The 27,029-nt window shown below is 42.1% G+C and overlaps 1 protein-coding gene across 1 annotated transcript; it reads left to right on the forward strand.

Moving 5' to 3' along the window:
* The first annotated feature begins 608 nt into the window (after positions 1-608).
* On the forward strand, positions 609-17,174 carry nfatc2 (nuclear factor of activated T-cells 2). Its single transcript, XM_022763145.1, has 10 exons — positions 609-741; positions 1,089-2,019; positions 2,152-2,320; positions 4,439-4,641; positions 4,735-4,907; positions 7,270-7,410; positions 10,118-10,173; positions 10,304-10,436; positions 10,601-11,311; positions 17,100-17,174. The coding sequence occupies exons 1-10, from the start codon at positions 609-611 to the stop codon at positions 17,153-17,155; spliced, it is 2,706 nt and encodes a 901-aa protein (XP_022618866.1). The 3' UTR covers positions 17,156-17,174.
* Positions 17,175-27,029: the final 9,855 nt, after the last annotated feature.

Genomic DNA, 27,029 nt, shown 5'->3' on the forward strand with positions numbered 1-27,029 from the left:
CAACAGGAAGTCCAATCCAAGACAGAGGGAGGAGAGACTGTGTGTGACGTGGCCATGTAGCAAGTAACTGTTTCAGTCCGCTTTCATCCATCCGTGATCCATCCATCCATGATCCATCCATCCACCCATGTATGTGCACATAACCCTGTACTAATGGACAGATGTAAGTCAGGTGAAGAGCCCAGTCAGCACCCTGCTGTGTCAGTGCAACATGTCAAACACCCGGGGGCAGCACCAGGCTGCACAGTCTGTCAAAAGACTCACAGCCATCTGTTTGAATGGGGTAGTTAATTCTTCACCCCCGAGCTTCACTTTTACCTTTTTTTTTCTCCTTCATCGACGCATCAACGAACAGGGGAGGCGCGATCAGACTCGAGAGGTGAATCGAAAACTCTGCGTTCGGTGTGAAAATAGACCCGCCTTCATCTGAAAATAACTGCGGCGAGCTCAAACAGGAAACTTATGCGCTTCACCTCCTGCAGCTCACCGATGCATCATTTGACACTTGAACAGGTTCCCCAAACCCACATCAGCGCCGCAGCACCTCAGCCGCGTCTCTTGCCGATTCGCCTGAACCCAGAGGAGACCGTCAGGAGAAATTTAGACAGATGACCTCTTTTTACGACGAGAAAGACTTGGAGGAAGAGCTCAGTCGAGTCAACTACCCTGATGAGGATTTGGAGTTTGAGTACTTGTTTGAATATGAGCCACCTTGCAGCGACTTCGCTGCGGGAGATCAAGGTTTGTCCGAGGCTTTCTGGCAGCCTGAGCTGACTCCGCTCCCTCTCTTGGTTATTTGTTGTCTAAAAGTTACTCTATAACCTGTGAGCTTTATTCTTATTAATGAAAAAGAGAAAGAGGAAGTAAGTTTGACAGGTTTTTGGATGTGGATTCTGACATCTAATATCCACGTGAGAATATGTCAACATGAGGAAGCTTTTTCCAGCTGATTAAAAAAATAAAATAAAATGCCTGCCCACATAAAATTGCTGTTAAAGTTGGAATTATGGGAAATATCTGTGACTGTGACCATGCATGTTTTACACATATGTGTATTGTGATGAATTTTACTCTTTACTCCCCTGCAGATGACCCCAACCTTGCATCTCACAAAGTCATCAGCCCTGAGTCTGAGCAGGCTTTCCCTCTGGAGGAAGCCTCCCCATACGGCATCAAGTCCTGCAGCCCGCCCTACAGTGAACACAACACTGAGGTTCTCTCAGGATATGACAACCAGGAGGCCAGAAACTACCTGGACAGTACCCGACCTCCAGGTCTGGCTCTGAGCCCGCGGATTGAAATCACTCCCTCCCGTGAGCACTACAACCATGGTCGGGACTCCCTGCAGAACCACCACCTGAACATTAGTCCCAGACCCACCCTCACTGTGCCTGGCCATGACAACCTTCCCTACCGTGAGCCCCAGTGCCTGAGTCCCGCCAGCAGCAACTCCTCCACCAGCTGGCACTCGGAGAGCTACTCCCCCTGGGCGTCTCCTTGCGTGTCCCCCAGCAGCGGCCAGAACCCCGGAGATCTCTGTCCCCGATTACAGAATATCCACACTGGCTCCCCGCGCACCTCCCCGGGCACCTCTCCTCGCACCAGCCTAGGTGAAGACGGCCTGGGACACCGCTCACCCTCCCCCAGACCTGGCTCCCGCTCCACCTCCCCACAGGGCAAACGCACCTACGACATGTACAGGAATCCAGGCCTAGTCCCTGGACACCGTTCCCGCAGTCCCTCCCCCCACAGCGGCCATGAAGATCACAACATAGGTGCCCACTATACACACAGCAGCCTTGCTGATGCCATGAATGGTTTTGCCACCGGTCAGCCAGGCCTCGTGCCCACTAAAATAGTCAAGACATCCAACCAGGTTTACACTCTGTACCCAGAGAACCATGCAGAAGGGAACTACTTGGTGTCCTGTGAACAGGACATAAAAAACAAACCTGCTGCAGAGCCTTTCTTTGTCATCCCCCCAATCTGGTCCAAGCCGCTGGTTTCCAGCATCTGCAGGTAAAATGGCCAGGAAACCAGAGCCTATTGTTTTGGTTTAAACATGCACTCAAAATCCTCTGGACATTTTACTCATAATACTAATGATTTTTATGATTTCTATCCTTTTCTGTATCCTTCATGTTTCTGTAGCATCCCTGTGGCTTCTCTCCCCCCGCTGGAATGGCCGATCCCCAGTCGCACAGACCAGTATGAACTCCACATTGACATGCAGCCCAAGCCGCACCACAGAGCACACTATGAGACAGAGGGAAGCAGGGGTGCAGTCAAAGCCCCCACAGGAGGACACCCTGTTGTACAGGTACGCCCAAAACAAGATACAATGAAGAAAGTACTTTTTATCAATTAAATCAGTACAATATAATTCATTTAGTCAAGCAGGTGAAAGCGCTGAGTGACCACATGAAGGCATGTTGTCAAGTTGTCCACTGAATTATCTTTCTAGTTTGGGAGCCTCAGGCAGCCCTGATGGGAGGGCTTGCGTGTAATGGTATTTCCTACTCATTATGCACTCAGTAGTGGTGGAGTTATTGCCCCGGGCCAGTCGTATGAAAATCACTGTAGATGAGTTACTCTGGTTACTCTGGCTACTCTAGCACCTTTCCCTTTTCTCATTTTTTGAAACAAATCATAAAGAGCCACCTAACCCCAGACATACATGTGACATACTGTAACCACCCTGTGGCCTCATCAGAACCCTCAGAACTGAACTCAGGTCAGTGAGCAACACATGCACCCTGATTTTTTTTTTTTTTTTTGAAAATGCTTTCTGCCTTCCAGCTTAAAATAGTCTGCTGCTGTGTGCCCTGACCACACAAACAGATCTGTGTTCGTGTTGTCCCTCACTTCCTCTTACACACTTGGTTTGTTGACTGTGTGGGAGTCATATTAGGAAGCTGACTTGCAGTGCTGAAACACTCAGCCTCTCTAGACACATGTAGAAATTAATGCCACAGAGCCTGCAGTTAAGATAATTGTAGATTGGGAAGAAAAAGTTTGCTGATATAATTTCTCTCACAGTCACAACATTGAATTCAAACACAGCATGTTGAAATTAGCTCTGACACAATTACAGTCTGGCTGTATTGTCCAAGAATAGGTTCAACTTCCCTTTCTTTGTGTCACCATGGCAACACTTCGAAGCAGTTTTTGTTAGTGATAGTGGGTATACGTTGGAAGTAAAGCTCCTCTCGCTCCTTTTCCATTTTCTGTCCATCCCCACAGGCCTCACCCTGAGGTCAGTTCTGCCTGGTTTGCCCGGCCAATCAGATGGTCAGGCCTGGCTAGCCACGGCTGCACTCCTTCACCTCGTCTCTCCTTTCCTCTTCTCCTCCTTTGCTCTCTATGTTTTTTTCCCTCCCTCCTCTCCTCTACACTCTTCTTTCTCTCTCTTTCTCTCTCTGAGCCTTGTACCCTCCACTTTACTTTTCCTACGCTGCTCTCTGTCATGACTCACTGCTCCTGCCACTGCCATGACAACCGGCCCGACTGCTCACATGGCCTGTTGAGTGTTTGCAGTCAGCTTCCTCTGTTGCACTCTGTGTGTGTCAGCTACCTGGAAATGGACCCAGCGTGCTCATTCATGTTGCCATAGTTTCTGCTTAAATTCAGCAGCTGCTGCAAAGTCTGACAGTTACATCCCCTTAGATCATCATTTCATACAAATGACTGATGGACACAAGTTCAGTTTCTGACCACAGTTAAAAGGAACAGTCTCTCCATGCTCCTATTTTAAATGAACTGTATTTCTAAGGCAATCAGGCACACTGCAGTGGCATCCTCTGTAGTCAGATACTTGAAAATGATACCTGTAGCGTTTGTGCCATCAATCTGAAACCATTATTCAGTGATAAAGGTTATGCGATAAACTGTTTGAACAAAAACAGCATTTAGATGCAAGTTGATGCTTTGTGGTTTTTGCAGGTTTCCTCAGGAGGAGGCACTCTCAGGTTAAAAGTAGCATCTCTCTCTCTTTCTCTCCTTCGCTATCTATCTCCAGTTTCACATTTTCACCTCTGTACAATTTCTAATTCTTGCGCCAGGACACTAAAAAGTCGTCAGTCTGGGCTGTTTATGTCATTTTCAGTTCCCTGAGTGAAAGAGAGGATCCCTGCTAAATTCTTCATCCAGTTATGAAAGAGCTGGTACAAGGCTGTAAGGGATGTGAGCTCTCTGCTGGCTTCTGTTCAAGGCTGTAGATGGAAGACTCATGCTTTTACACGTGGGTCTGACACTGATTAGCCACCTCAGGGGGAAACAACATCTGGAAAGAGGCTATGGAGAAACACAAGCAGTTTAAAGTGACTCAGACATTTCCTTCATACAAAGTCGCCTGACAGCAGGAGCTTTAAGTGAAGCAAAAAAACAAACAAAAAAAAGAGTCAAATGTCAAGTTTCTTGTGACTTTGTGTGTCTGCAGCTGCACGGCTACAGAGGCAAGGAGCCACTCGGCCTGCAGATCTTCATCGGTACGGCAGACGAGCGCATCCTCAAGCCCCATGCCTTTTATCAAGTCCACCGCATCACTGGCAAGACGGTTACGACCACCAGCTTTGAGAAGATTATCAATGGCACCAAAGTCCTTGAGATCCCCCTGGAGCCAAAGAACAACATGAAAGCAATGTGAGAATAACATAACTCTTCTTTTTTGAAAAAAAAAAAAAAAAAAAATTAACAATTTGCCATTGTTGCTTACATATTTATTCCTTATCCTAGAATTGACTGCGCTGGGATCCTGAAGCTCAGGAATGCCGACATCGAGCTGAGGAAGGGCGAGACAGACGTCGGCCGGAAAAACACCCGAGTTCGTCTCGTGTTTCGTGTGCACATACCTCAGCCTGGAGGGCAGCACGTCTCTCTCCAAGTGGCCTCGCATCCCATTGAATGCTGTAAGAAAACTACACAAAGGATTCATGATACGCTCTTGAGCTATTTTAACTTCTTTTAAAGGTCCCATATTTAACACTTTTCCTGTGTTTTATTTGAAATGTTGATATCCATAAGAAGAAGAATTTGTGGTTTTAAATACCAAAAACCTACTCAATGTACTTTTACATCTCCTCCCTCAGGCTTCTCTCTGGAGCTCTAGCAACAACAGGTCTAATAAAAATATAGCAGATTTTATGTAAACACTCAGAGAAACCAAATCCTGCAACGCTGGACGGTTGGTCCAGGTGGGTGGGACTTGGGGGCGTGGCTGAGGGTGATGACTTAGTCCTGATGGGTCGTTTTAAGGCTCAGTTCCTGAATACAGGCTGCGAGCATTTCTCTGTGGACTGAGGGCTTTGATACTTCCACAGTATTAATATAGAACCTAGACCTGCTTTATAATAAAAAAAGACATGGAAATTGACCTTTATACAATATGGGACCTATGAAATGGTTTTAAATTCTGATACAGTGCAGACTTTATGAATTCCCCAAGTGTGCTTCAAACTGCTGATGTTTTCATCAGTTAACAAAACTTTATACAAAATAAACATCATAAAAAAAGGGACCCACATTCAAATGAGCTTGGAGCTTGGCTGATAGTCCAGAGTCCTGTGCACAAAGATGTCTTTATGCAACCAGGGCTTCCATCCAGTAGGTGGGCGCCGCATGTTTCAGTGTCTGTGTACCTGTTTGAATGTGTGCAGTAGTAAAGTCAGTGTTTGGGTACATCAGTGCATGTGTACACAGTGTTATTAAAGCACCTGGTGTAATCAAAACTCAAACAAGAAGGTCCCTTTATCTGGCTTTGACCAGCACCATGGCCAAGACCTAACATGTTAATGTTAATGTGACATGGTCTGCATGCAATATGCTCCTGTCATTGTAAAAATTTGTGATGCAGAATATGATATCATTTTATAATCGCTGCCTCCCATCTGTTTCCCCGTCACAGAAAAAGGCAGAAACAGCAGTCGCTGCCCGTCTGCTGTTAGATAAACTTTAAAAACAGTTGCTGTCAGTGAAAACCAATCAAGCGTAAAGTTGCTCACAATGACACCTACGGTGCATCTGTCAGGCCCGTTGATAAGCAGGCCGGTGTTGGTGATGGTGCATTTGAGGAGACGTGGTTCCCCATGCTGGTGTCATCCTCTTTGTTTTATCCAGCAAACCCGTTCAAAGGTCAGAGCGTTGTTTGTCGACGCCTCAGTGAGTGTGGAGTTTCAGCTGAGCGAACAGGTGATAATACGCTACAAGATGAGGAAGCAGCACTTAACACAGTGTAGGACTGTTAGTGTCCAGTGTCTCTACGGAGCTGGTAGCTGATGTAATAACATCAGTGACATTAACCCTTTAACATTAACTTTCCTCTTATTATTTCCCCTCAAGTAGCTTCTTATTCTCCACTGTCTAGCATCACATATACACTCTGTGCTGTATCAAATTGTTCCAGCTCTTCATTGAAGCTATATGATGTTTACACTAAGTGAAACATGCAAACCCTGTGCAGTGCTCCTGTTCCATCATATGGAAATATTTTAATGCCTTGTGCATCATTTTATGCAAAATCCATCCTGACATATTTGGTGTGGATCTCTGCTAGATTTCAAAATAAAGTCCTGTGAGATTGTACATTGTTTAGCTGCACAGCAAGAACTTGTAATGACTGAACTTTGACAAAGATTTAACATTTAAAGCTTTACATGCAGTTGGTAGATATTATTTATTTCAAGGCTGTTTCATCAGATTGCATCAGACTGTATGTCTGGTGGCTCTCTTCGTTTGTCCTCTTGCTGTACACAACTAAAATTTCAGGCTGTCTCTCATGACCTCTCCCGCATTGTGATTCGACAGATTTATGTCACTGCTTATTAAAACTGAAAGCGAGGGTTTTGATGACTGGGGTTGGATGACTCAGTATCACCTTTTATTGTGAAGCAGTGTCGGTTCTTGGTAATATGTATTGTGCAGAAAACCAATACAGAGCTTTCGTATGAAGTGTTACATGTTTTCCCACTGTAGAGTTAGACTGTTGTTGCAGACTGCAAACTGTTGACAGCTGAAATATACGATTATTTTGATAATTGATTATGAAATGTCAAAAAACTGACAACATGCAACTTTCTGGAGTCAAAGGTGACTCTTCAGATGTCTTGTTTTGTCCAATTAACAGGTCAAAACTCTTATTCACATATTCAGTTTACAAAGAAAATCCTCACTTTTGAGAAACAAGATTTTTGTTTTTTATTATTTTATTTTTTTGATTGTCTCAATATAATTGTCTGTAAATGTAACATACTGCCCCTCTGTGTGTCTCCACAGCCCAGCGTTCAGCACATGAACTTCCCATGGTGGAGAAGCAGGACATGGACAGCTGCTCAGTCCTGGGCGGCCAGCAGATGATCCTGACTGGGCAGAACTTCAGCTCCGATTCCAAGGTCATTTTTATGGAGAAAACCCAGGGTGAGCGCTGTCAACACACACACACACACACACACACACACACACACACACACACACACACACACACACACACACGCACACACGCCCCAGCATTTAGGTCACCTAAGAAGACACACAATGCCAGTAAAGCAAACCTATGACTAAACCTATAAAATCTCTGTGCATCTGTTGGAGCTGCTGTTACACTACACAGTGTCACCACAACATTAGTGATAACCGATGACTCATAAGCAGCCATGTCTGTGTAACAAGTTTGTAGCATTCATATTTTACCACCTTCATTGTATAGATGGAGCCGCCTGAGTTCATTTGCATGATCCACATGATAACACCGCTGCCTGACTTCCTTTTGCCCTTTTCTTCCTCACTGACTTCCATGATGTCTTATCACTACTCAGATGGGCCTTTTGTTGTGTGATTAATGGTTCTGTGTGTCACATGAAATGTTGTTTCATGCACATTTGTTGGCACTTGTGTGGATCTGGAAGGGACTGAAGGATTTACTTTTATGTCCTTTCATAGAAATGAAATACTTTTTTTTTTAACCTCCTATTATTTAATGTTAGTAGAGAAATGGAAATAATGATCTTCTGTTCTAATCTTTTGCAAAATGTATAGGTCGAAATGGAATTATTTAAGTATGATTGGTATAATTTCACGTGCGTGAGTTCAAAAGAGTCGGTCACTCATTGACCTTGACACAGGGATGTTTCACTCTTTTTGGCTACATAAGCTGCTTAGCTGTTAAAAAACAAATTTTAATGTCCCATATTTAGAATTTTTATTTGAAGTGTTGATATATTAATAAGAAAATATATTTGTGGTTTTTAAGAACCAAAAACCATCTCAATGTAGTTTTACATCTCCTCCATCTTGAGCTCTAGCAACAACAGGTCAGTGAGCCAATCAGAAGAGAGGAGGCTCTGAGTCTCTCTTCTGATTGGCTGACTGTTTTCTGAGTGCTTGAATAAAAATATAGCAAATTTCAGGTAAACACTCAGAGAAACCAAATCCTGCAAGACTTGATGGTGGGTCCAGGTGGGTTGGGCTTGGAGCATGGCTGAGAGCGGTGACTGCTTTGTTGTGACATCGCAAAGTCATAGAAGTCCTGACGACTTGTTTCAAGGCTCATTTTCTGAATACAGGCTGTGTGCATTTCTCTGTGGACTGAGTGCTTTGATACTTTCACAGTATTAACATAGAACCTAGACCTGCTTTATAATCAAAAAAGACATGGACATCTCACTTTATACAATATGGGACGTTTTTAAAGGGAGTGAGTAGTATTGTGTGTCTATGAAGGGATTATTTCATATAGTTTTGTGTTCATCACCTGCTGTAAATCATGTAAGGTTATTTGGGATGAGAGTGTTGGGGATGGGGAGAGGGTTATGTAAAAAGACTTTTTTTATAGATCGACTTTTTTTACTGTCTGATATTGTGACTCACTGACTCCACTGCTGTCTGAGAGCAGAGAGCTTGGCCTTTTTAGATGCAAGCACTTCACAGGCTACCCTAACTAAAACTTGGACCCCAGGCTACTTTTTTTTTTTGTCCGGGGTTCCCTGCCGCTGTGTTACGACACACAGCAGTAATGGATAGTAAGACAGAGACGGAAAAAGAAACCTTACGAAGAGGGATTGCCATTGTTTTGGAGAGTTTCTGTATGACACAAAGTTCTGGACTAGTGCAGCTGTGAAATCCCTCAGAATGAGAGACAGCTGCCTCTGGCTGGAGCTCCCCTGGCTCTTGTGCTTGGACAAGGAGGGTTGTACGGAGGGAAGGAAAGCTTCCACGGCCAAGTCAAGCCTGCTCAGGCTCCTCTCTCTCTCCTTCTCTCTCCCCCGTTTCCACCTCCACACAAAGTTATCTCCAATGGGAGAACAAGTCGGGGTATCCCTTAGAGTAGAAACGCAAACAAATACAAACGCCAAGAAAGCAGTAATCATCACATTCTGTGAGAGAAGTGGAGAGAGTTGATCATGAAAATACAGTTTAAAACAAAAGTTGGCAAGATGTATGGAATCCCCCTTCCTCCTGCTGACTCATTTAAGCCATGTGTTTTTCATTTGCAATTTGAGAGAGGGTTTCCCACCTACAGTAACAAACTCGCTGCAGCACATGTCATATCATGTGTTCGGGCCACATGGAGTTTACGTTCCACATTTAGTTTTTAACCTTTTCACCCAAATGACAGCTTAAATGTAATCTGATGAAGTGTGATGTAACATGACATGGACCATCATCGCTGCAGAAAAGTCCAGATGCTCGCAGTTCTCATCACATCCCTGCCAATGTTGTGTTTCTGCTTCCTACATTAACATTCGGTCAGAGCTGCATTCAGGAGTAGACAGGTGTGTCTTCCACAGACTGTTTGCGGGTGAACCTACTGGTCATTGCTAACTTTAGCTGTGACTTAAAAGTGATATAATCTACAAGCACAAAGAGCCTTTTTCTTTCCACATGATTTTTAAAATAAATGTAGCCAGACAGACGTTGTCTGTGCATCTTCTGTTTATAACAGAATAAGGTAATTTCTCCAAAGGATAGTATTCAACATTTTCCAAGTTTACAGGCTAGAGATTTGCAGAATTTTACCACTGTCTGGTGCATCTTGAAACAATCAACCTTACTTACTTTAATCCATAGTTAATTACCACATTGTTTGACTGCGGTTTTCACTTTCTCTCTCTTTGCTTCTTTCTAGATGGGCAACAAATTTGGGAAATGGAAGCAACAGTGGACAAAGACAAGAGCCAGCCTGTACGTATAATTTTACATCAGAATCCGTTTAATGCAAAAATCCACACAGAACATGTCAGTTGTCATGAATTAGTAGCTCAGTTCAAACAAACAGATCAGTTTCAGTTCATGACAAGGTGCTTTCTTGCAGAGTATGCTGTTTGTGGAGGTGCCGTCCTACAGAAACACGTCCGTCTGTCATTCTGTCAAAGTGAACTTCTACGTCATCAACGGCAAGAGGAAGCGCAGCCAGCCTCAACATTTCACCTACACACCACTGGCATGTAAGAATGCTAGTCAACCTCTTTGTGGTATGCTGATGTCTCACACTGAGATTTCAAAGTAAAATGATAAGATTTTGATAAGACTGTTATTATGAGTACATAGATGAAATGATTTGCACACAACTCCCTCTAAGTCATCTATTTGATCTTTTGTCTTCTCACAGCTCCATCCATCAAGACAGAGCCTTTAGATGAGTATGAAGCAGACCACATGGGCTTTGCAATGCCTCAGATCTTAGGCTTATCCCCACACTCCTACTACCATAACCCACGCAGTGTCCTCCACCCAGACAACGGCCTGGTCTCTGGCAGCATGGCCTCCTGCCAGCGTCTCAGCTCCAGCCTCCCCAGCCAGGACGCACGTTTCCAGCAGCAGAGCCCGGCCATCGTCTACTCTCGTGGGGGGAAGAGTCTGAGCGGCAGCCCAAGCCTTTATCAGCAGACTGGAGGGATGATGGCTGAACCCCACCGGTCGGTCCTGGTCCACACAGGCTCCCCGGCTCAGTCTGTAGGTCCCATCAGCGCAGGCCAGCACCCTTCTATCATCCAGTTCTCCCCCACCAACCACCACCTACTCCGGGCAGGAGACCCTCAGCCTCTCGCTGCTCCTCAGCCTGACACCCAGCAGATCATCTACTGCGATGGCTACTCCCCTCAGGCCGCCACCTCCCACTCGCCCACATCCCCCCAGGCTCAGGCGGCGGTGACACACCCTCAGCACTATCCCACCGTGATCCAGCAGCAGCCCTACACACAGAAGGGGCAGCAGAAAAGCCGGGCTGCCCCTGGCACAGGGCAGGTGGAGGCTCCAGGGGATGGACAGAGGAGGGTGACAGTTAAAGAGGAGAACCTGGACCAGGCCTACCTAGATGATGGTGAGTGTAAGTTATTGCTTTTATACTCTGTGTGAGTGGGATTGCTTGTTGTGTCATTCACAGTGTGTGTCTTTATCAGCTAAGTGTAATGAGGTGAAAATAAACAGACAGACAAAATGATGGATATGTGCAATTCTCTTTTGTGAAAGCGATGGATGATAAGACATGGGAGCAGAGATACATTTCCTAAGAACAATTCAAGGATATTTACAATGTCTGCGCCATCTCCTTCGCATATCCTGGTCCAATCTACGTGCTACAGTATCCCTCTGAACAAAGTCAACAGAACAAGCTCACACTGTTAAAACAATCCATGCCAAAGGTGGAAATAACAGGGATTATGAGTCATATGTTTATACTTATGCTTGTCAGCCTCATTACCCTCTGACAGAATTAATGTCAGGTCACATCCAGCAACAGGCAAGAGGTTGAACCGCTTCTTAGGTTCTACAAATTATATTATGTTTTATAATAGAAGAGAAAGTGATGCAATATTTTTCTTTTCTTCAGCCCGTGTCAGTCAGGTGAGGTTTAAGGCAGTTTGAGGTTGTCCATTCTGCTGGACGCAGGGGTTTTGTCTGGCACCGCTGCACATCAGGAAATTAGCTTTTTTCTCTCTCTCGCTTTAAAGACAGCGAGGGAGGGAGAAAAAAGTGTCACTCTCCTGACCGCCTCGACATGTTGACACTGTTATGAAGTGAAAAACAACTTCCATGGCAACCATTGTCAAACAGTGGAACGGGCTGCCTGGGAGAGCTGGGGAAAGCCTCTTTGTTTGTTGTAGTTGGCCGGGGCTTCTCCTTGGCCTTACGCCCCTTGATTCTGTTGGGGAACCCACCAGAGGATTAGCTTTTTTTCCGACCACGGGATTCTGCCAATCTGGCACAAGAAATTCCTATTTGCAGCTGCTCTCCTCCAGAAATCCAGCCTGATCCCTGTAAGATAGCAGGAGGGTGGAGGTTGGTTTGCAGGAAAAGGAAAGACGCTGTGTGTCTGTGTGTGTGTGTGTGTGTGTGTGTGTGTCTGTGTGTTTCAATGGAAAAAATGAAACGAAGAAAAAAAGGCCAGCGAAGGAATTTGTGTTTTTTGGATGGAGCTTGCAGGGTTTCCCTCCGCAGTAAACAGCAACAGGGCTGTGAGTTTGTGAATTAACAAGCAGTTTGAGGAACAGTCACAGTGAGCCTCCAGTTTGATCCTCCCATCATCAAAAGGCGTTGACGGCCAGTCAGTCTCCCCAAGGTGCCGCTGCATCTTTGTTCAGTCCATTTTTTTTTTAAAATTCAAATCACACATTACCTTCTCCCTGAAAATCTTATAAAAAGGGTTAGGGTTAGTTGGATTTAATTGGTTCAGGAATTTTTTATTATTTTATAACTATAATATAAAGCAAAAACCTTATTAATGATGTGTTTACAGTTGCAGTTGGATTGCATTCCCCCTCTTATCACTCCTACAGGTGATAATCCACCACCGCCATCATTGCAGGGTCTAGTCATCACCTTTTAATGAAGAAAAACAATCGGGGGACTTCCCAATATTCAAAACTTTTTTTTTTTTTTTTTTCAAACAAAGGTGAGAAGATAAATAAGGTCAAAAAGTCCCTCTGGTGTTCAACTGCAAAGGTGATGAAGGGAGATTCTGACCACAAACAATCATTTAAGTTAGGACCATCAAACACATTTTCACCAAAGCGAGACTGTCAACATTACTCATCGAGACATGTGCTTCAGTCTGTAGTCACTTTTGGAAAAAGGGGTGATGCCACATCCTGGTATCATCACAGTGTTGTGGTCGATAACTGTCACATCTCCGAGGTACCTGAATTGTGTCAACCTTTAGTGACAAGTGTTAAAAAGAAAGTCTCTTTCATTTTGTATCCAAACCTGGCTCATAATCCCTCCCACACACAAGATTTGTATCTTCAGAGCTCACACAAGTTGCTATGCCTCCTGTTGCTGCTCAAACAAGACCCAGTTTGTTGAATGATATTTCCATTCTTTTATCCTATTGAAATAAAAATAAAAAGATACCTGTAGAAACCTGCCTTACCTTTCGACCGCAGAGGTCAAGAATGTCTGGAATAGCTCACTGCGTTCCACATAGTTTGTGAAAACCAAAAAACGAGCCACTGGCGAAGGCTACAAAGGCTGAGAGTGACAGATTTAGTGGGTGTGGAATAAAGCCCAGAGGCAGTGGAGCAGGTGAAATTGTTCCAGCAGGTAGAGATCAGGGCAGGAGAGATAAAGCACATAGCAACAGCCTGGTGGGCACGCATTAGTCTCAGCTCACTTCCATCCCATTTCCACAGCTTGGACTTACAGCCGCAGTGATGAGTGCATAACAGCTGCTTGAAGACACGTAATATTGTTTAATTTACTGCGCACAAGGTATTTCGGAGAGTTTGTTCATGTGTGGAGATTTTGCCCCTGAAATGTCTTATCTTAAAACAATACTCAGATACTCAATGTAAGGTGCACAATGTAAGGTTTTTGGTTGTTGTAATGCTTCTTTCTCTACTCAATGTGAGTCTTCCAAATGCAACTATACTGTAAGACAAGGGAGTGAAGATCCACAGTCTTTCTGTAGAAAGAGTCTGTAGCCCAGTAGTGATTGGTGAGGCTATGCACAGTGGTGCTTTGAGCTAAATGCTATTCATCAGCATGCTAACATGTTCACAATGACACTGCTAACATATTGATGATAAGTTGGTACAATAGGTTTGCCCACTAAATCTGACTTTAGTGTGTTAGCATGCTAACACTTACACACAGGTATTTGGTCAATGACACAAATTGACACTGTGACCTGTTGATGGCGCTAAATGAAAAGTCATGCAATAGTCAAAGTTACTACAGTTCAATTCATTCACGTGTACTAAATTTTACAACAACCCAATATATAGTTGGCATGACGTTTCCCTCAAAATCCCAACCGCTAGAGGAAAAGTCAGGGTCACCAGTCAGTGTGATTAATCCTCTGTGGACCATGAATGTGGCACAAAATTTAATGGCAGGTGTTGAGATATTTCAGTCTGGACCAAAGTGCTGGACCACCAGACTGACATTGTTATCCATAGAGCCAAGCGTAGCATCACTAAGTTCATCTGAAGCTAATATGAGACTTCAGCAGTTTGTCAAATTAAGTGAGTATCTCCCAAAGTTACTTTTGCCATTTCAAAATTTTCTCTTTGTGATTCCTTAGACAGTGCTTCCCTCGCTGATCAGGTGTAGGGGCCAGTAACACAAAGAGGGACTTGTACTGAAAAGGCTGTATATCAATACCACTACCCAGTTATCCCATATTAAAATATACATACTAACTGTGGCTGAACTTTAGAATACATTTTTGCACAGAAAGGAATTTGATTTACGCTACATTTCATCTATTATATCCAGTATAGAGAGAGGGAACAATTACAGCAACAAGTAACTATTTCGTTGTACATATGAGTGTGTGTGAGTATTATCTCAAGGCAGACTTGTTAATGTGAGCACTGACACACCGGATCTGTGGTTAGCTTGGTGGTTAGCTGTCAGTCCAGTCACTCCACTTTCTCTCTGTGGTTTTCAGCTTCATGCTGTCATTACAGTCCCACACCAGCCTCACTCGAATCAATCCAGTCAAACGCAACCCATGAACGTACCGTGCACCCACTCTGCACACGCAAACACACACACACACACACACACACACACACACACACACACACACACACACACACTGTATGCACATGCAAATACTCGCGGACACACAAACAACACACACATTCCAGCTCGCAGCAGGCAGCGTGCAGCGACTGAGTCAGCTACTGTATGAGGTGTCTCTCTCTCTCTCTCTCACTCTCTCTCTCTCTCTCTCTCCTCCCACCGTCGGTTGGTAAACAGTGCAGCTCATTGGTGCAGAACTCAGGAGCCAGACACTCACCTATTGAAGAGACTAGCCCGAGTGTTCCCTCAGCCAGCCTCAAATAGCCAGTCCGTGCCAACCCTTCATTAGACTGAGTAAAGCCCCACTGTATATTGCCCCGCTGCGGCGCTCCCGCTGCTTCTCTAAGCTCGTTTTATGCTCAGGAAAAAATCCTGTGGCACTGCTGGGGAGATGAAAGTTTCTTTAAGGCATTAGGTGTCAGAGGGAATTCCACTACAGACTAAAATAAACATGGACGCTGATGTTGTGACGACAGCAGAGCGCCCGGTTTGGCTTGCTCCCTTCAGTCTTGCGACTCTCAGATGCTGCTCTGGCCATAAAGTGTGCTCAGTGTTGAGCCGCTGTAACGGGCCGTTGCTCTTTCACATCTGCAAGTGATCAGATGGAGGCAGCAGGAGAGACACAGAGGCACACAAAGATCAGTTTGTTGGATGGTCGAGCATTTCTGTCTCATTGCTTAATCAAAACACTTCACTGCAGTTGTGCTACTTAATAATTTATGTTAAAGAACAACAGTTTCTCTCCCAGTCCAGACAGTTTTTTGATTTTATTTACAGCTCTTGACTGTTGGTCTTATATAGGAATATGCCATTACCTTGAAACAGTTTTTTTTTAAAGCTAATTGTGTGTTCTGCCTTTCACAGCCTGTTATCTGCTCACAGATGCTGTCGTGTGGGTGAGGTGGCATCTGATTTCACTTTACGTGTGTTTTAATAGTTGCACCCTTGGGCTCGCAGCTATGTAAATCAAGGCTTTAAATAGAGGGTGCACAAGCCGGCTGAAGAAAGTCCCTCTACCTCTAAAATAAGGCAGTGCAAGGTAGCAACATGTAGTATTGTTTACCAAATCATCTTAATATCTTTCATTCATTCATCCAACCTTTTGTGTTGCTGTTAATGTTATTTTGTTAATGCTAACAATCAAATTCTAACATATACATTTTTTTACTTAAAGTAAATAGCCCAATCCCAAAGTTTTGCCCATCGCCATGGTTGCAAAATCACAGACATGATATTCCTCTTGAATGGCGTGGTTTGCAGGCAAAAGCTTTTTTGGCCCACTTTGAAATCCTCATATTACTCATCGGCCCTAATGAGTTCCCCCAGGGCACAGTGAGAGCAGTGGCACCATCCTATAATGCCTCCAAGTGCCAGTGTACACAGTCAGACACACAGGAGGCTTCCAGGCCTGCGCTCCCAGATAAACACCAGAGCTAAACACAGACGGCGTGGCATATCTGGAGAGATGACATATTACACATAGCTGGCATTCCTTCCTGCTTGATGCAGAACTACCTGTTGACAGTCGAATGTTTGAGTGTATGTGAGCTGGTGTAATGGTCGCTAGCTGCACTTCCTCCACACTTAACCGCTCGGGTGTAAGTCGTTATTTTATCAGCACGTACACAACAAAGCTCCACATGCACCAAACCCTGTAGTTGTAGTATGTTAGCAGGTGTAAGAAACAACAATTATTCAAGCCACAAATCCAAACTTTTATTTTATTTTTAAAGGTTTCATTGCCACCCACCCCTCTGCTGACTGTGCGTCTATTTTTAGAAACATGACACTGTGAAAGTTTCCATTTCAACACCCTTCTTCCTCAGTTGAATGTCTGTGCACAAACTTGTAGTGATCTGAGTAACAGGAAGTAATCATCTTATAGGCTCTTGTATATCTCTACCTCTAGTGGTGACTCAGTATTAATGCAGCATTTATCAGCCTTCCACCAATGCCCTGCACAGAAATGTCAGTCGGACCATAATTCATTTCTGTCAACAGTGTTTAAGGAAAATAAAATTTTAGGAATTTGAGATTTTATTGTCATTGTCTAACAACCCTTCTCTTTCTTTGCTTTACAGTGAATGAGATCATAAGAAAGGATCTGACGGGCGTTCAGGCCAGAGGGCAGACATAGAGGACGGACTCGAGCAGGAAATGACAACACCCCCCCCCCCCCCCCCCTCGACACACACACACACACACACACACACACACACACACACACATACACACACACACACAGTCTTCAACCTTCCATTGAGATGATGCACTTCCTCGTTTCCTTTACTCGTAGAAATAGAAATATCAGCTCTGAACAGTTGTGTTTGCTTTGGATGTTTTCCTGCAAGAAACATGCACCAAACAGAAGAATTCATTCGACCTGTAACGTCTGCCACCAATGCATCAGGCCAATGTGCCTTATTTTGTTCATCTTCTCTTCAGGTTCCACTGCTTTACAAAGGAATAAAAAAAGATAAAATCAGGGCAAATAAAAATCCTGAGAATAGCAGCAGCAATAAAATCACATCTGTCATCCTCTGACATGTGAATGATTTCGGGTTGATATCACACCAAAAATTCACCCTAAATACAACATATACGACATAAGTGGCCAAAAGTTTGTCGTCTTTTTCTTTAATTCTTCTTGCACAAAGTGTGTATGTTGTCTGTGTATAACGTTGTGTGCTCACATGCTGATCATCTCATTTTAAGTGCAGTTTTTCTAATCGAAGTGAAACGCGCACTGCCTTATAACCATATACAAATGAACTATTGTGACGCCTCCTAATATGCACTGTTTTCAACAACAGGAGGTTAATGTTATTACATTTTATATAATGAGTCATGTGAATAATGTACCATTTTTATATTCGTAAAATATATATTGCCAAAGTGGCTTCACAGGAGCCTGTGATGCAGCGGTGATAGCATGGGTCTGCCTTTCCTTTAAATGATTTCTGTGCTTGAGTTGATTTTAGTTTTCAATCTTGCATTGAACATCATTTAAAAACGGCTCATGAAAGCTGAAGTGAGAGGTTTTGTACACTCTGAACTAAAGGTGGTTTTCTAGCTTTTTTTTTTTTTTTTAATCAAAAATTTTCTCTATTTTATTTGTTGATTGTAATAACATCTGTGGCTTTTTCCACAGTCTTAACACAAAATATCCAAAGCTTATAATGTGTGTATTGTTTTGTGTACTGTGTGTTTTGTGTATACCCATAATGACAATCAGTATACTCAAAGCTAAGTGCCTGCCTATGCAGAAGCTTCGTGCTTGCCGATGTAAAGAGCCTACGTTTTATTTCCTGTACCTGCCGTCATACTGAAAGCACAGCAGTGGAGACACAGTATGGATTACTGATGTGCTAACACAGCTGGCTTTGATGAAGAAAAGGCAGTTGTTAAAATACATATATTTGTAATATGGTAATATTTCACTGAGTGAATTGGAGTACCTGAAAAGTGCTAAGTGCCATTTATATGATTGTAAAGAAAAACAAATGTTGCAAGTGATGTAAAAGTGGTTAAAAACACATAATGGAAGTAAAATATAAGACTGAATCTCAATGTTTCATATTTTATAGGGACCTATTTGATAATAAGATTATATTGATCAATATTAGTAAAGCTAATATTGAACTATTAATGATATTTTTCATTGAGCCAGTACAGCACAAGTGCATTTGACATTTCTTGAATGTAATCTATATGAAATTCCCCTTTTCTGTAAATAGTAGATAAGTGTGATTGTGTTACGATGAAGTTTGAGTAGACTAAAATACAAACGAGTTGTCTGTTATATCTTTTATCTGTTTATAATTTACACAATGATTTAGTTATCATTATATCGTTCATCTGTTTTATTACAATGTAAAACTGTCTGAAGGGAATTATGATACATTACCTAAAACTCATTAGAGTATCCCTTTAATAGGTTATATTTTTGTTTATGCGTTTGTTATTGTTATTTTACAATCCTTAAAGAAATCTTTGGTAATGAAAGGGTTATTAATACTGTCTTATTTTATTTTTCTGTGTTGATAGTTGTCTTGTATTTGTTCCATTTTGAGTCTTTGTGCCTCCTAAAAAGTCTCTGTTTCATGCTATTTTTGTATCCTTAAAAGTAGAAATAAATAACCATATCCATCAAGATTGTCCTTGTTTTTAATGCATCAACCCTGTTATAACCCACTCTAACATTAAGTGTACTGTGTACTGTCAGTGTGTAGAGCAGACACAGCTCAGAGGTGTCTCTTCTCTCTCTCTGGTTCCTATTATGAGAGGAAAATTGAAAATTAGTAGACTCACTGCAGACAGTGACTCATCAAATGCTCCCCTCCTGTCCTGAGCCAGGAAAAGAGACACCCCTGGGAGACCCAGCGTGTTTGTTTTTACTTTATGCAGCATAAAAATATTCAGAACTTAAAAGTTGAACCTGGTAATATTGCACTGTTTACACAGCCGCACGTGACCGTGGACAGTGCTCACACAGTTTCAAACTCAAATGCTCCCTCAAATAACAAATAACAACAAGAAAGGGGACTCACATGCCCGGAGGCTGCAGTTGCCTTGGCGACGGCTTGTTTGGTGCTTGGTCCGCGAGTCGGGAAGGCCTCTGTGAATGAACCTTGTGTTCAGGAAGTCTCTAGTTATGACATCACCATGGGTGAAAAAAGCAGCACGTGGGCTCCTCTGCATGAGCCGTCTCCAGCCCACTCATACAGATATGCCACGATGACTCATGCGGCCTTTAGCAGGCGGTGGTGTAATGAGTTAGGACCGCGTTCAGATTCACTGTGTGAAATCCAACAAGAATGAAATACATGATGAGCTTGGCATTTCATTCAGCTCACTTTTGTGTTTTCTCAAAAACAAAAAAATTGACTGATGACTCATCCTGACACAAAGGGCATCGAGCTTAAGTCACCACATTAGCATTGCTTTACTGATGAATTAAATCCCCAACATATGAATGAGCACCGGATTTAAAATGAGTATGTTCAAACCCCTGACGGGCTGGATTTACTTTATGTACCAGCCTTTCATTCCATCAATCAAGTATCCTGATATTATGTTAAAAGAAGAAAAAGTGACAGGGTCGGCTGCAGAGCAACTGTATAATGGGCTGTTTGTGTGGAATAAAGATGACATTGTGCGTTTGCAGACACTTCTGAAAACTAAGCATCATTTTCTCAGAGACGTGAGTCAGTTTCCTGGGCTTCAGGTGTCTAAATCCTGCTGCACAGATGGATAAAATTTGCATGAAAACATCATCCGCATGAAAGCAGTGATTAAATGTGTCAGTCTTAGAGATGAATGGTGTTACTGTCTCTCTCATTTAAAGAAATATAGGCTACAACCAGCTTTGAATTCATATGTGGAGCAGAAAACTTCAAAAGTTGTTTTTCATATAAAAAACACAGTGAAAGAAATCATCTCTCTATATGAAAAGATGAAAAGCCAGACAGAGACTCACTGTGTGCAGTTACACTACTGCATGTTCATACCCTGTGTTACAGTGACAACTAGTGCAGCGAGAGGAAACTCACAGTGAGTGGTGAGCTCTGCTGGCGTCCTGCAGAGGGAGACAAGAACCTGTGAATGTAAATCAGAGGCACAAAGAACAGCCCTCAACTGGAATCAAGAGACAGTTACTCAGGTACCTTATAAAACACAAGTGCCCCCTCTGTAGCGTAATGGGAATACTTCAACACAGTGTATTTTTTTGACACTGAATTGAATCTAATGAAGCACATATCAGCAGCTAACAAAAGCCTCTTTGACAAAACAGCTGCAGCTTTATTTAGTTTTCTTAAAGACACTTGACGACTTCCATTTAATAAGCTGGTTCTGTAAGTCAGCACATAATCAGGCTGGTAAAAGCAGACTCATCAAGTGCGACGTGAAGAAGTAAAATAGAAAAGCCTGAATGCAGAGGAGCAGGAAGAAGCAGGAAAATTATAGAAAGGAGCAGACATGCAAAAATAGATCTGACAGACATTGCAAAGGCTCTTTATCAGTTCTGAATTCAAAATGTGCATCTGTAGAGAGTTGGCTAATCTTACTGTAGAAACTTCATGGTGCATTTGATGAGTAATCTCATGACATAAAACCAACGAGTCTTTGTATGAACTGTCAGTTATAGGAGTGTCAATCATATGTTGAACAGACAATCTGAGGCCTATACAAATTTATCTCCCCAAATTTCAACATCCATAAGAGATAACTAACTTGAATGTGAAAACATGTTACTGTCAGCACATCAAATTGATGCATCTCCTTCTGGCCTCCTTATGAACTGATGTTCATAGCAGAAATTGAGCCATAGGCCTGATCAGTGAGCGCTGCGATAACTGACTGATTCAAAGAAAAACAAGGAGAAAGACTTATACATGTGTGACCAGACACAAAGGTGTAAAATTGGGGAAAGAGGAATATAAAATAAATTCTTGTAAACTAAAAGGGAGGATATTTACATGAATAATAGATTTAAAGAAACATGTAGTGTCTCAGTTTAATAAACATTACTTGGCTCTTTCTTTTAAGAATAATAAAAACAGAATAAATAATGGCTCAAGTTTTTGGCTCCCCCCTACAAACTCTGACCAGTTACCCCAGCTATAATATACCTGTAAATCAATGAATATAGCATTTTGCATTTCTTGCTGCTGAACTGCCACATCAGGTAACAAACACAGGAAGATTGACAGACTATTTAGTCTGTAGATGACTACTGTGGACATCACTTAAGACTAACCAGAGGTACAGTATAATGATTTGCTGAGGCCCAATCAAACCTATGAGATGATCCAGACATGTATTTGGGGCATCATGCAACTAGCTTCATCACCAAATCAACTCACACCCTGTCACAGTAGCAGCCCCAGTACTATAGTATAATTATTTCACTGTTTAATGATAAAATGTCATTATGCAGTGTAAGTGCATGCAAACCTTCCTTTTTACATCTCACAGTGACAAAACCAAAGTGTGCAGAGCCAAACACACAGTCCAAACTGTTGAAATGGTGTATTATTATCTATTATCACCGGTTGGTAAAATCCCACTCTTCCTCCGAGGTGAATGGTGACATCAGCTCTGAAGTGGCCCTGATGCTCATTAAATCAGAGGAAACAACAGGCTCCAGTGGTAAATACAGCTGCCGCCCACCACCAACAACACAAGCAATACACTGTTCCATAGTTCATTTCTATAGTTCCCTCCACCGGTACCGGTGTCAGAGTTCCTGCGTTTACATAATGCTTTCCTTCTCACTGCAATCCACTCCTGACAAGGGGGTTAATTGGTAGGATATTCATAGAAAATATCTGCATTTATATAATAAGAACCATTTTAAAGCAAATAGATAAGACCTCATCTGTTTGTACGGTACAGGTGAAGACTGTAATTTGTAAAGCTGCTGCACTGGCAGATGTTAGAGTACCACAGTGTGAGGTTTTACTACAGTGACAATAAAACGATCAGGTTCAGTTATCATAAATTCACCTTCCCGGAGTTATTTTGTTTTTCTGTTGCAGTACTGAGTTCCCCTAAACATGCCTCATATCGCTGCTTCACTTTGTATTGTAATTTCCTGTGTTTCCCACAGTGACTTTCAGAAATCACTAGTGAGTATGAACTTGTTGCTTTCAGTCAAAGGTGGGCGTATGCGTGGGTGCAGGCATGGTATAGCTTGTGAACACTGTGCCCTACAGTGTGTGTGACGTCAGCCTCATCGCTTGCTTAAAACACAGGGTGTCATAGCATTGGTTTTAACTATATAAATATTTATAAGTATATACTGTACCAAGCAGCGATGTTAAACCGGAGACAAATTCCTTGTATGAGTCCACTTACGTGGCCAATAAAGCAGATTCTGATTCTATCTAATTCTAATTCTATAGTTGCACTGCATTGTTGCATTGTTCTATGATGTGTTTCTGTTTAACTGTTAAATATGACAGTAAAAGAGCAAGACAAGTTTATTTTTACAGCTCATTTAGAGGCAAAGTAATTAGATAATAAAACTGATTTTAAAAAAACAGACCATAGAAAATAAAAAGATTGATGACTAGAAATACATAAAAGAATAAAAAAACAAAACAATAAAATGCATGAAAAGTCACAGTGCATGTAAAGGTTCTGTAAACAAGCACTCAGGTGAGATTGACCTTCCAGAATTTCCTCCACTGAAGGAACAATTCTTGTGTAAAAAGAAAGAGATAAGACCAGAGAACAGGCAACTGGCCATGAGGACCGCAGACTCAAATCCCAGTCAGCTGGTGGACCGTCAAAACATCCATAAAATTTTGAAAGTTTTACCAGCTCGTGTCATTTGTGCAACCCAGTCCCATCAGATAGGTCGAAGGCTGAATTTCTTTCTGACCTTACCTACCTGACCTACCAATTATGAATTTGTGAATGTTGCTATCGCTAGCTGGCTAACAGCATTGCTGTGGAGCATATTACGGTAATGCCAGCATGGGCAAACAGTTGTGGTTGGATTGTTATTTGTTGACTCTAATACTCACAGAGTAACTTTATTTAGTTGTGCTTCTTGTTGTGTGTTTAGTCGCCGCTTTCACTGGGCTTTGTAATTGGGGTGGGCAATATGGCGAAAATATCATATCATGATTTTTTTTAGGCAGGATCACAATCCACAATCTTATCACAATTCTTTTTATGTTGGTTTTCAAGGATATTTTGCAAGTGAACAGAACAATCAAACTAATTTGCCTATTCAAAAATACAGCCCTACAAGGTAACAGATCTTAAAGGAAAAAAGAATAACAGACCATTTAGACAAAAGTACCTTCTCAAACACATTTTAACCAAGTGTGCAACTCTATAAAGTATGAACATTCAACAAGAATTCTGAAATAGTTTAGCCTTTTATTCAAGACTATCGGACACTTAAGCATAACTCCCAAAAATGAACATTGGTTTCAAAAGGTAAAACAACAACACTATAAATAGCTTTAAAAAAAAAGTTAAATAAAAATGTAAACTAACTCTTGTAATGTAATAAAATATAAATTATGTTGCACACTTATCTCATTATTTTACTTTGTTCTGTGTTCTTACTGTAATTTGTAATCATTTTATTAATAGGCCTTTATAGTTAATTTTTGTCACTGGTTCCAATAAACCTCTGCTTAAATGCTCTAACTGATCCTTGTCTGTGTCATACAGCTCAGCCTGCTCTGATGCCCCACCCCCCTTCAAAAAAAAAAACAGAAAAAAAAACATCGGTTCTGATTGGTCAGGGGAGACGTCCATCTACAAGTTAGAGTCATTAAGAAAAGCTGTAAAAAAAAAACAAACAAGGTTTTTCGGACGGAAAAGACGTCATTTCATCTTACGCTCAGTTACGCTCACTGTCTTCCCTGGACCCTCCCGATTTGAAACCTGATCCAATCTTTACAGGGAGGCGTCCATTTTGTAGTGAGAAAGCTAACAAACAAGACCCGCTAACACAGCCACAGATGGAGTCGGGCGGAGGGAGAGGAGAAATGAGGGACGAACAGCGGTTTGGTCGCCTGTGCTGGACTTCTCATGACAATATTCATAACCTGGAATACTTTTATAAGAGACCCTTTTGATTTTTGTCTGTGGACCCTTACGGACTAAAGGAATACAAATAACGGAGGAATGGAGAGAGAATTGGAGTTCTACAGTCTAAAGGTAAGCAGTCACCACACTCACCCACACGCTGGTACAAGATGCTGGTAGATATTAACAAACCATATTTATGTGCTTATGGTTAGCTCAAATTCTAGAGACTCTAACCATCTAAGGAAGTATAGCAGGTCTATATTAAGTTTAAGCATTCACTCCGTCAGAAAAGAACCATATAATGAGTCCGTGCATGGGCCAGCAGGCTGTATGAGGTTAAAAGAGAGAGGGGAAGAATAAAGTAGATGGACACTGTGTGACTAATCAGAGAGCTAGAATAAGCAGCTACACTGTTATGACCTATAAGTGAGTGAGGAAGATTGGTTGACAGCACTTCATGTTATGATGAAACTACACCATTGTTGTGGAGTTGATAAAACCACTGGTTAGGAGTATCAGTGAGCTGTAGTGGCCTGCAGTAAATTGTGGATGCTATATGCGCCATAGAACTGGAATGATAGAATGTGCACTGTATCACGATACTAACGATCTCTCTTTAAAGGCAGATCCTGGAAACATTTTAATTGTTCATGATCTAATACAGTCATATAGCACACCCCGATTTGTAACACCTTGCTGACTGAGAATGTGACTGGGGGGGGCTGGAGAGGCTGGAGGTGTGGCCATACAGGGCATTTGTTTTGGTCTGAGATGCTGGTGGTCTAGTGTAACATCTAATGGCAGTGACAGTGACAGTCGTCCACAGAACCTTTAAGATTCAGAGAGCAAACATTAGCAACAATTTAAAGCAGAGCTGAACATGGAAATCTTCAGCCTGTTTTTAATAGTAGCCAGAGTTGGGGCACATGTAAGATCTTCTGGAAGTTTATTCCAGCCGTCTGTATAATAAGTGAACACGGCCTGTTACATTTTAATCCTTCAAACACTAAGTTTAGGCAGCATAGAAGCTTTTGCTCTAACAAGTCTTTGGTGAGGCTTAGATGGCTGTAGCCTTGTCTTTTTTTCTTCTTTGAAGTCAATTTCATTGGTGGCTAAAAAATATCAAATGCCAGTGTAGCTGTAAACAGACGTAACCACATGCAGTTCATCTATAAAACAACAAATCAATCCAATAAATATCCTGCACCGCATATCAATAGTTCATTTGTAAAAGTGCAGGGTGCCTGAAAGGGTTCCTTACATGATCCTGTGACTTTATCATGTGTTCGCTGAATATGTTGATTTTAACAAATCTGCACCCTGAACAGCGTCACAAGGTCAGCTGGAGATTTAACAAACACTTCAGCTGTAATTATTGGGGAAGGGTGAGAGCGATGTCAGGGGCATACAACCATTCACGGATTTTCCTTTTAACCACTCTTATGTTAAAGGTCATTAAATCGGTGCTATGACTCATAAAGCTGTTAATCTATTGTATCTTATCTGTAGACAGTATATTATCTGTATTTGTTTACAGCTGTGCCATTTGTTTCCGGACATCATCGAAGCAGTAGCACATAAATGGTGTGAAGGCATTTGTGCACAATTTTTTTTTTCTTTTTATCTTCTAATTGTTGACACAGAGAGACTGTTTTCAGTGTCATTCTATGAAGTGCTGCCAGTAAGTCAAATCACATGGCACTCTGTCCTGATGATGGCCTCTCACATTTCATATGCACTCAACTGCAAGGGTGTCTCAGCGGAGAATGAAAGTGGCATCAGTGGTTTCATCTCAGAAATAAAACCATTTACCAGCCTCTTCTCAATTCACAGACCAGCAGTGGTGCTTGTCTCTCTCTGCCTCATACGCAGTCAGCACACATCGTCAACACACACACACACACACACACACACACACAGAGAATGAATTGTAACAACTTTGGTGATCCCTTAACTTTTCATCTGGCCCCATCAGCAGGTCAAATTTCCAATTTGTCCAATACTCTATTGCTGGTTTATGACCAAATTATTGCTGAAACTATTAGCTGATTAATCTATTAGTCAAGCAAAACAAAAACAGTTTTTTCTGGCAAAAATGCAAAACATTTCAGAATTCCAGTTTCTCACTTTCAAGGAGTTGCTGCTTTTCTCTGTTTCTCTTCAAGAAAAATAAATACATTTAGGTTTTGGAACAAGATACTGGAGGATGTCACATATTTTCTGACATTTTAAAGCAAATAATGGATTCAGAAATCCAGAAATAATTGGCTGAACTGAATTTGAGAAACTGGAAAACCTACAGCAGTCAAATTTGACAGATAAGAAAAAGTCTCATACATCAAAAACAAACTGAATGACGACCACTTGTTGGGGCTGTAACGAAACAGTTTTCAGCAAAAACTTTGAAAAGCACAGTCTAGAAACAAAAATAAGGCATATCCTTTGGTGCTGGC

Source organism: Seriola dumerili, unplaced genomic scaffold (assembly GCF_002260705.1).
Source record: "Seriola dumerili isolate Sdu_G_001 unplaced genomic scaffold, Sdu_1.0 BDQW01000468.1, whole genome shotgun sequence".
Taxonomy (NCBI): domain Eukaryota; kingdom Metazoa; phylum Chordata; class Actinopteri; order Carangiformes; family Carangidae; genus Seriola; species Seriola dumerili.